Raw genomic sequence first — 10606 nt, forward strand, 5'->3', positions numbered from 1 at the left:
TTTTGCGCCGCCGCGACTCTGCCGCCGCCGCCGCCACAGCTCCCCCGCATCCACCGTGGCTCTCTTCCGGCACGGCGCCTCCTTCCCCCACCGCGGCCTGGGTGGCCGGCATCCCGCCCGCGCACGTCGCGAGGAGCGCTGGCACCCCGGCGCGTGCGCCGTCAGCGGGAACAGTCGAACAGCGCCGCGCGCGCGTGCTTCCTTCCCGCACCGCCGGACTCCTGCGCGAGGCCGCCGTCCGCACGAGCAACGCCGCGCCCGGACAGCCGGACTCCAACGCGCGACCGAGGTGGGCCACGTGGCACACCACCCGAGGACGCAAAGGCGGCGAGCATGGAGAGGAGGTCACCGCCGGCGGAGTCGAGCAGCGCCGCCACCGACATCGGCGCCGAGGAAGACGACGGGGCAAAGAGGGGCGAATGTGTGGGACCGGGATCAGGTAGCCACTGCAACTTTAACAGTCGCGGCAGCGATGCCGCACAACTGTGATCCGACGGCTCCGTGTAAAAGAGTACTGTTCATCCTTTTTCTTTCTCCCACACAGCAGATGTTGTTTGATTGATTTTGCCGCAGATTCTAGAGGCCCACCACCTCAGATTGCCTCCCGCTCAGTGGCATCGCCGGCGGCAACAGTGTTAGCGCAGCAAGAAGTCGTCGACTGCACCGGCCCCGAGATCGAGCAAGGACGACGTCGCGCAGGCCATCGCCACCAACAGCTCCCGATCGCGGCGTTCCTGGCTTTGACATAGCTCGAGCCCAAGCCGCGTGCTCGTGCTTCGCAGCCACCGGCGCAGGCCGCGCCTTCCTCGTCCCCCGCCGCCATCGCGACCCGGAGCGCCGCGCGCGACCACAGCCGCCACCAGCACTACTCCGACCCCGCCTCCCCGAGCGCCAAGATCCAGCGCCGCTCGCCCGCACCCCCGAGCGGGCCGTCCTACACCCACGGGACCAACCTCCATGCCGCCTCGCCCCTCCCGCCGCGCTCCGGCGCCGGCATCGGGGCCTCCGACGCGCACCACGACGGCGGTGCCCTCCCCCACCACCACAGGTATGGTCCTCGTCGGTAGAGAGGAGAATAGAGTGGGAGAAAGGACAAAGACAAACAGTACTCTTTTACACGGACCCGTCGGATCATATTTGGGTGGCATCGGTGCCGGGACTGTTAAAGTTGCGGTCGCTACTACGACTGCACCTTATCCCGGTCCGAATGTGTGGGAGGAGCGTCGAATAGACGGAGTACAGCGTCTGTGTTTTTGAAATTTGAAATTGCTTGCCGGTCTAGTACTTATCCAAAACAGCAGTGTCACGAACAGAATGTATTTTTTTATTGAGTACATATCACCCTGTTCGGCAGGTTGGAGCTGGAGGCTGGAACTGGAGTTGTGTGAGAGAAAAATACTGTTGCCTGGCTGGTGGCTGGAGGCTGGAGCTGAAATTGTGTGAGGAAAATACTGCAGAGGCTGGAGGCTGATCACCAGCCGAACGGGGTGAATAAGGGTGATAACGGGTACCCGAGTACCGACTACCGAGTCCTATAAATCTTCATCCGACGGAGAGCACCTAGGACTCAAGGAGCGCTGTACCGAGCAGGACTGGCCCGTCTGCGCACTGTACAGCCAACAGAGGCATGGGCTGTGCGAATCGGGCAGGGGCAGCAGACGTGCTCGGTTGGTGCTTGGCGAATTGTACAGTACTAGCCACACAGTATCATCTGCGTCCTGTACCAAAAATCATTTTCAGAAGGGATGTTCACTTGTACAGAGACACAGTGAAGAGTCATCCATGGTGATGACCACTGACCAGGTGCAGAAAGATGGAACTTCAACTCGTGAATGAGTGACAGAAATCTCTCAACGCACACGAGCTGGAACAAAAGTTTTGCCACGATCATGGGTCATGGAGCGCCATCTGCTTGATTCAACCGATAAAAAATTCGCGTTGCAAAGGGTAAACATGAAGAAGATGCTCTTCCCAGGAACTGGCTGTTCCATTTTGCTACTAGGGCAAATTACTATTGGGCGAGGTAACAAACATCAAATTTTTGAATGCCCTGGTACTAGTGTTAAATTACTCCCGCGATAATTTAGGTCCGCGCTTCATTATTGGAATACCTTGACGGACATATTTGGCATGACTCCTCCAGAAAAATCGTAGAGCTACTCATACCCAACTCTAGAAATTTTTGGAGCTACAGTTGCAAGTAAACTACGAATCTTTTGCTGAGTTACTATACTTTTGCTTTAGATTCAAAATAAAAATTTAAATATTTTAATTTATTTTACAAACTTCAGCTCAAGCTGTCCAGTATGGATCTCAGAGCTAGAGGCATGCCAAAGGTCCAAAATCATCAATAGCAGATCAGTTTTTCTCAACTTAGGTGTACGGAATTTATCCATTCATATAAATACCAAAACTTACAAAAGCTAGCCGGGAGATGATTCAGAAAAAAAAAATTGTATCCATAACCATGTGATACTCCACAAAGCACCACAACCCAAAACATCACGACGCATCAACTAGACTAGAACCTTATGGGCTGATTGGTTGCTTGTATTTCGGCCAACCAGGCACGCCGGATGCAGGGAAGCCTTGATTGGTTACCTGGAGAAGGTACTTGGCTTGGCTTCACGGTTGCAAAAGCAGCGCTGCAGCCTGGCTCACGGGATACGGAGAATTTGCTTGTTTCTGCCGGGTATGGGTGGTGACGGGGGTGTAAACCCGGGATCCCCGTGGGCCCGACTCGTGAAGGGAGGCCCAGTAAACTTACTGGGCCGAGAATGGGACGACCCGCTAACCGGCGCGGGGAGCGGCCTTCGCTGCTAAGCCAACGAGTCCGGGAGCCCGACCTCCCGGGACACGTGGCGGCCTCCCAATCTAGCACCCCGGGTCAGAGCCATGCCGATAACCCGGGGCGTGCGCTCCAAGAACGCCGCGCCTCCTGACAGGCGTGCCGGCCAAGATAGGCCTCATGCAGGCTCTGGGACGCCAGCTCCCCTTATCTTGCCGCAAAGGCTTAGGCAGCTGGACTCCCTGACAAGGGGACATCGCCGCTCGCACGGCCCCCGTGACACAACGGGAGGGGGCGTCCACAGACGCTGCCTCCCCCCACTGTAATGATGGTTGCCTCTGTGCACCATTTCAATACGCCAGCGAGCGTGACCGGACGCCCCCGGGCAGACCTCGGTAAGACACCCCTCACCGGGCGCACCGTCCGGTGACAGGAGCTACGCGAGATGGCCCCGCGGACAAGGGACGTAGGCTCCGGCGGACAAGACGGGAGGAGACCCCTGAGCGACCATCCGAGTAGTCGCGCCGCCCCGACTGAGCCAGGATGGGACAGCGCTAGGGGAACGCGTTGCCCAAGAAGATCGCCAGGATCAAACCTTGCCCCAGAAGATCGCCAGGATCAAACCTACCCACTCCCGACCGACCGAGTGGGCCCCGACAGCTGACAAAAGCAAAAGACACCCCAACGGTGCCAGGGCACAACACTAGATATATGTAAATAGAGACCCCACCTTGGACTATCAAAGGAAAAAAACCCCCACATAGGAAAGGGTTGGACTCCTAGAGGTTCGACACTGCTTGACCATCTTGTAAGCTTCCCTCTGAACTTTGAGCACCCGGCCTCGAGAGCAATAGAGCCAGAACACCACCCCCATACTGGACGTAGGGTACATTCGGCCTGAACCAGTCTAAATCCTCGAGTCTTTGTGTGCTAGACTATATCCGATCAAGCGCACAACAAACGAGCAATCGAGTAGTTTTGTAGTCGCCCATTTTCCGCAGCGACAGTTTTTGGCGCCGTCCGTGGGGAGCGCTTTGTGCGTTCACTGCTTCGGCGATCGGATGGTTTCGATCACCCCATTCACCGCTCCGGCGGCGAGCCACGGCGAGATGATCCGTTTCGGCTCCCTGGAGTTTCCCACGATCCCCCGCGACGGATTGTGGGCCCCTCCACCGTTCCCACCTTCCCAGACCTTCCAGTTTGGAAGCCTGGAGTTCGTGGGGATGACGGAGAGCTACCCCGACTCTGTCCACGACCTCCTGTGCTTCTAGGATCCCCTGAGTGATTCCTCCAGCACGGGGGACAACCACCTGGAGGGGACATCCGCGCCGTCGCGGATGTGTGCTATGGCTGACGGCGACCCGCCGCCGGAAGTGGTGCCGTCCGAGCAGACGCACACCCCGACGGACCACCGTGAGCTCGCACTCGCCAACGCGCAGGCCCACCGCAAGGATCTCCACCGGCGCTAACAGACGCCTCCGCCTGTGGAACAGCCTCCGCGAGCCCCTCCGGGTCAAAAGAGATAAACCCCGCGGGTCCCGCGCGTCAGCGTGCACGCAGGGTCAACCACGACATCGTCAACGACGCCCGCATGCAACTCCCGCAGGAGTTCCGTGCAGGCCAGAACATCGCAGCAGCCGCGATCCTCCTGCAGACGCTGCCAGAGCCGAAGGATCCGGCCCAAAGGGACCTTCACTGCCAGGTGAGAAACTTGGTGGAACTCGCCGCCGTCCAGCAGGCGGAGAGCTCCTCGCTACACCGCCGGCAGGCCGCGGCCTCGTGTCCCGCTGGCGGCGCGAGCGATGGTGGGCGGGAGCCATCCGAAGTGCAGCGCCCCCCACCTGCACGGCCGGCCAACGTGGGCGGCGCACCAGCCCCAGCGGCGGCATCCGCTCCTCTCCCGCCGAGGCCACCGATCCACGACCGCGTCGGCCCCAACTACGACGTGCGCAGTGCGATCCAAGGCCGGCAGTAGGCGAGGCACCACGCCGATGTTGACCGCACGGCTGCTCGAGCAGAAGATGCGCGGGCATACGTGCCCAACCCGGAGCGCTCACCGCTCCGGCATGGGGGACGCCCCAGCGACCCTGACGTGGATCGCAACCGGAGTCCGAGCCCGGACCCCAGCGGACCAAACGCCTTCTCTAGAGCGATCCGTGGGGTGCCTTTCCCCCAACGCTTCCAACCGTCGGCGAACGTCGTGAAGTATACTGGGGATACAAACCCCGGCGTGTGGCTGGAAGACTATCGGCTTACATGCTGGGCCGGAGGAGCAAGCGACGATCGCTTCATCATCTAGTACCTCCCTATATGCTTGGGAGAGAACGTCCTTGCCTGGCTGGATTTCTTGCCCGCCGACTCCATCGGTAGCTGGGCAGATCTCCAGAAAGTGTTCATCGGCAACTTTCAAGGCACGTATGTACGACCTGGCAACTCTTGGGACCTCAAGAACTGCAAGCAAGAGCCCGACGAGTCCTTGCGACTACATCCGGCGCTTCTCCAAGCAGTGCAACTCACTGCCAGGCATCGTCGACACCGACGTCATCGGCGCCTTCGTTAGCGGGACGCACTGCATGACCCTTGTTCACAAACTAGGGTACCAGAAACCGCGCACCACGCACGAGCTCCTGGAGATCACCACCAACCACGCCTCCGGCGAGGAGGCGATCGGGGCCGTCTTCCAGCGCGACCAGCATGCGACAAAGGCAAAACGACATGACCGCGACAGGCCTTCCCCGAGCCGCGAGGACAGGAAGAACAAAAAGAACCGCCGACCTCCCGCCGCCGGCGAGGTCGCGGCGACCGAGCGCCAGGACAAACGCCCGCCGAGAAACGACCACTTCAACCAGCTCCTGGAGAAGCCATGCACCAACCATGGCTACTCGGTGAACCACAAGTTTAAAGATTGTGATATGATGAAGCGCCTCCTCCGCAGGACAGCCAAGACCGACGGCGACGGCCACGACAAGCGGCCCGACGCCAAGCAGGACAAAGGAAAGCCGGCGGAAGGAGAGTATTCGGACGTGGATCGGTGCATGGTGATCATCGGCGTCCTGGAGGATGAGTGCTCCAAGTGACTGCAGAAGGTTCGGCTCCGCGAGGTATGTGTTGCCATAAGTTCCATTCCTAAAAAGTTGAAGTGGGCGTCCACGCCCATCATTTTCGATCAGGACGACCATCCGGCCAGCATTCCTCGACCTGGAAGCTACCCTCTTATCATCGACCCCGTTGTCAGCAACATGCGCCTGTCCAAGGTACTGGTGGACGGGGGCAGCGGCCTCAACATCCTCTACATGGACACCCTAGAAGCCATGGGAATCCTGCGAGCCTGCTTGCGGGAATCCCTCTTCCCCTTCTACGGCATCCTACCGGGCATGAAGGCGTACCCGGTCGGCAACATCGACTTGCCGGTCACGTTCAGCAGCAAAGCCAACTTTCGCACCGAGACCCTCACGTTCGAGGTGGTGGACTGGAAGGGGGGTATACCACGCCATTCTCGGGCGCCACGCCTACGCCAAGTTCATGGCGGTGCCCAACTACACCTACCTCAAGCTCAAGCTGCCGGGCCCGAACGGGGTCATCACGGTGAGTGGCTCCTTCGTGCAGGCCTACGTCAGTAGCCGCGAGTACTTTAACCTCGCCACCACTGCAGCGAACTCGGCTGAGCTCGGCTAGCTTCGCTTCACCACTCCCGAGTGTCGTCCTGACCCTGGCAAGCCTAGTCAGGCACCGGCCTTTGTCTCAACCGACGAGACCAAGACAGTCGTGGTCGACGACGCCAATCCAACCAAGACGGTGCGGATCGGCTCCTAGCTGCCAGCCAAATAGGAACACGCGCTCGTCGACTTCCTTCGCGCCAACAAGGACACTTTTGCCTGGAAGCCGTCCGACATGCCGGGCATCCCAAGGGAGGTCGCCGAGCACGAGCTCTGCATTTTGCTGGGATCCAAGCCTGTCCAGCAACGACTGCGCCGCTTCGACGACGAGAGGCGCAGGGCCATAGGAGAAGAGATAGCTAAGCTATTTGTTGCTGGCTTCATAAAAGAGGTCTACCACTCCGACTGGCTATCTAACCCAGTCCTTGTAAAAAAGAAAACTGGTCAATGGAGGATGTGTGTTGATTACACCAGTCTGAACAAGGATTGCCCCAAAGACCCTTTTCCTTTGCCTAGGATAGATCAGACAATCGACTCCACCTCTGGATGCGAAATCTTATCCTTCCTAGATGCTTACTCGGGCTACCACCAGATAGCAATAAAGGAATCCGACCAGCTCGCGACATCCTTCATCATGCCATTCGGCTCGTACTGTTACGTGTCAATGCCGTTCGGTCTCAAGAATGCAGAGGCAACATACCAGCGATGCATGCAAGCCTATTTTTTCCAACCAGATCAACCCGCCGATCGACCCCGACCGGCCAGATCCGCCTCGGGTGACGGTCGCGGTCTACGTCGACGACATCGTCATCAAGACGCCGCGCGTGGATGACCTGGTCGCCACCCTGAGCACCACGTTCGCAAATCTCAGGAGATTCAACATCAAACTGAACCCTGAGAAATGCACGTTCGGTGTGCCTAAGGGCAAACTACTCGAGTACATGGTGTCCGAGCGTGGCATTGAAGCCAACAGCGACAAAATCGCAGCCATCACCAACATGGGACCCATCCGTGGCGTCAAGGGCGTCCAGAGGTTAACCGGGTGCCTGGCGGTGCTCAGCCGGTTCATCGCCCGGCTGGGGGATCGAGGCCTGCCGCTATACAAACTCCTCAAGAAATCCGACACCTTTGTCTGGACAGAGGAAGCACATGCAGCCCTCTACCACCTAAAGGCTCTCTTATCCTCTCCACCGGTGCTCGTGGCACCGGATCCCTGCGAACCCCTTTTGCTTTACTTGGCAGCCACTAACCATGTGGTCAGCGCCACCCTGGTGGTTGAAAGGGAAGAGTAAGGACACACCCTCAAGGTCCAACGTCCCGTGTACTTCGTCAGCGAGGTACTGACCGATACCAAGTCGCAGTACCCGCAGATACAAAAGCTCCTTTACTCCGTCATCATGGCGGCCAAAAAGTTGCAACACTACTTCTCTGAGCACGAGGTGTCGGTCGTCACCTCGTTCCCACTCGGAGAAGTCGTTCGCAATCGCGACGCCGTGGGGCGGATCTCCAAATGGGCAGTCGAGCTAATGGGCTACGACATCAAGTTCGTGCCACGCACGGCCATAAAGTCTCAGGCCCTGGCCGACTTCATCGCCGAGTGGACGGAAGTCCAAGCCCCGACCCCAGAAATCTCTCACGAGTACCGGACCCTCTACTTCGACGGGTCGATCATGGCACCCGGCGCGGGGGCTGGGGTCGTCCTGGTCTCCCCATAAGGAGGCAAGTTTCAGTACGCAGTCCGCCTCCACTTTCCTGCATCCAATAACGTAGTAGAGTATGAGGCACTCATCAGTGGCCTCCGCATAGCCATCGACATCGGAGCAACCCGCCTGTACGTCTACAGCGACTCCAAGCTCGTAGTCGACCAGGTCATGAAGAACTCTAACTGCGAGAGCCCTCTCATGGATGCATACTGCCAGGAAGTTCGTAAACTAGAAGGAAGATTTCGGGGTCTGGAGCTCCACCACATCCCACGAAAACAAAACCCCGACGCGGACGCTCTCGCAAAAATGGCCGCCGAGCACAAGCCGGCGCCCAGCGGCATTTTTGTCAATGACCTGAACGCGCCGTTGGCACGAGAAAAGTAACCGACCGCAGACAAGACAAAAACAGGGGAAACAGAGCATGCAGAGAAAACAGAGCACGCTCCCTCCGACCAAGCCCCCCACCAGATACCCGGGGGCCCAACCTGTCTCGCTACGGGACAATCCGACCCAAACCAGGCAGACACCGCAGATTGGAGACCGACCTACTGGCTTATCTCCTTCACGAAGTCCTCCCCGAGGATCGCAACGCAGCCCGTCGAGTAGCCCGACGAGCCAAAACCTTTGCTGTAATCGACGGCGAGATCTAGAAACGCAGCCCCTCAGAAACTGGCTTTCTCTTGAAGTGCATCCCCATTGCCCAGGGCAAGGAGCTGCTTCTCGAGATACACGCCGGGATCTGTGGACACCACGCTGCGCCACGCTCCCTGATTGGAAAAGCTTTCCGACAAGGATTTTACTGGCCAACAGCACTGCGCAACGCGGAAGAAATCGTCCGCGCATGCAAAGGCTGCCAGTTCTACGCCAAACAAACCCACCAGCCAGCCCAAGCCCTTCAGACCATTCCCATAACATGGCCATTCGCCGTATGGGGTCTAGACATGGTCGGGCCACTCAAAAAGGCACCAGGAGGGTTCACCCACTTACTTGTCGCAATCGACAAGTTCACAAAATGGATAGAGGCAAAACCGATAACCACGATTGACTCCAAGGAGGCCGTCAAGTTCTTCCTGGACATCATTTACAGATTCGGCGTACCCAACTCCATCATCACCGACAACGGGACCAACTTCACAGGTCACTACTTCCAAGAGTTCGCGGAAGGATACGGGATCCGGATCGACTGGGCATCGGTCAAACACCCACGCACAAACGGGAAAGTAGAAAGAGCTAACGGCTTAATCCTCCAAGGGCTCAAACCGCGCATTTTTGACTTGCTCAAAAAGTTCGCGGGTCATTGGGTGGAAGAGCTGCCAGCAGTGCTCTGGAGCTTGCGAACCACACCTAACCGGTCCATGGGACTAACACCTTTCTTCCTATCGTACGGCTCCGAGGCCGTGCTGCCTTCCGATTTGGACTACGGCGCGCCGAGAGTCAAAGCCTTTGACCCAGAAACAGCAGCCGAAGCCTAGAGGGATGCCATGGAAGTCCTGGAAGAAGCAAGGCTAGCCACGTTACACTGATCGGCTCACTACCAACAAACTTTACGCAGGTACCACGAGAGGCGCATACGGGAGAGGACGCTGCAGGTCGGAGATCTGGATCTGCGACAGGTCATGTCGACAAAGGACAAGCACAAGCTCTCACCACCATGGGAAGGACCCTACAGCATCGCAGAGGTGATACGACCAGGCACATAAAAGCTAAGAGACTCCGACGGTAACATTCTGACCAACTCATGGAATATAGAACAGTTACGGCGTTTCTTCCCATAAGAAGCACTAGTGGCTCACTCCAAGTGCCCCGACCCGACTACTTCCGGCTCAGAGCACTCGGGGGCCTGACATCTGTCGATTATTTCTCCCCACAGCACAGTGCACTCAACTGGCGCCCCGACCTGGCCAGCCCTAGCCCAGAATCACTCGGGGGCCGCACACCTGCATTTCTCACGTGCTCACAACACACACGAGTTTCCTGGTCTCTAGCACCCCGACCCATACACATTTGGCTCGGAGCGCCTGGGGGCCAGACCATGGTCTTCGACCATCCTACTTTTTGTTTCTCCTCGCCTCTACAGCCCCTTGCCCTGAGCACTCTCAGGCCAAGGTGCTCGTGGGCCTCACTGGGATGGACTGTGCAGCACGCACGCATCAGTTTTCTCCTATCACACAACACATGACTCTTTCTGCTGATTCGCATGCTTTTCATCCTACTCAAACATTTTTTCCGAACTATCCAATCAATTGGATCCATGTAACGATCTACGGCGACCAGCGAATGATGCCTCTGGGCCAGCTCCCGGCTATACGTCGCAGCCCACGATCAACACGCAGTTCCAAAAGAAAGGAATGCAGAGGGCCAAAAACGTTCACGAGCAAGCAGAAGAGCGAACAGCAGAACCTTTTCAAAGAACAAAAAGATTACTTCGACCACGAAGCGCAAATATGTTCTTTCCCTCA

At 57.9% G+C, this 10606-nt stretch overlaps 1 protein-coding gene across 1 annotated transcript; it reads left to right on the plus strand.

Moving 5' to 3' along the window:
- Nucleotides 1–6027: 6027 nt before the first annotated feature.
- Nucleotides 6028–6463, plus strand: LOC120688872. Its single transcript, XM_039971228.1, has 2 exons — nucleotides 6028–6249; nucleotides 6341–6463. The coding sequence occupies exons 1-2, from the start codon at nucleotides 6028–6030 to the stop codon at nucleotides 6461–6463; spliced, it is 345 nt and encodes a 114-aa protein (XP_039827162.1).
- Nucleotides 6464–10606: the final 4143 nt, after the last annotated feature.

This window comes from Panicum virgatum, chromosome 9N (assembly GCF_016808335.1).
Source record: "Panicum virgatum strain AP13 chromosome 9N, P.virgatum_v5, whole genome shotgun sequence".
In the NCBI taxonomy this organism is placed as follows: domain Eukaryota; kingdom Viridiplantae; phylum Streptophyta; class Magnoliopsida; order Poales; family Poaceae; genus Panicum; species Panicum virgatum.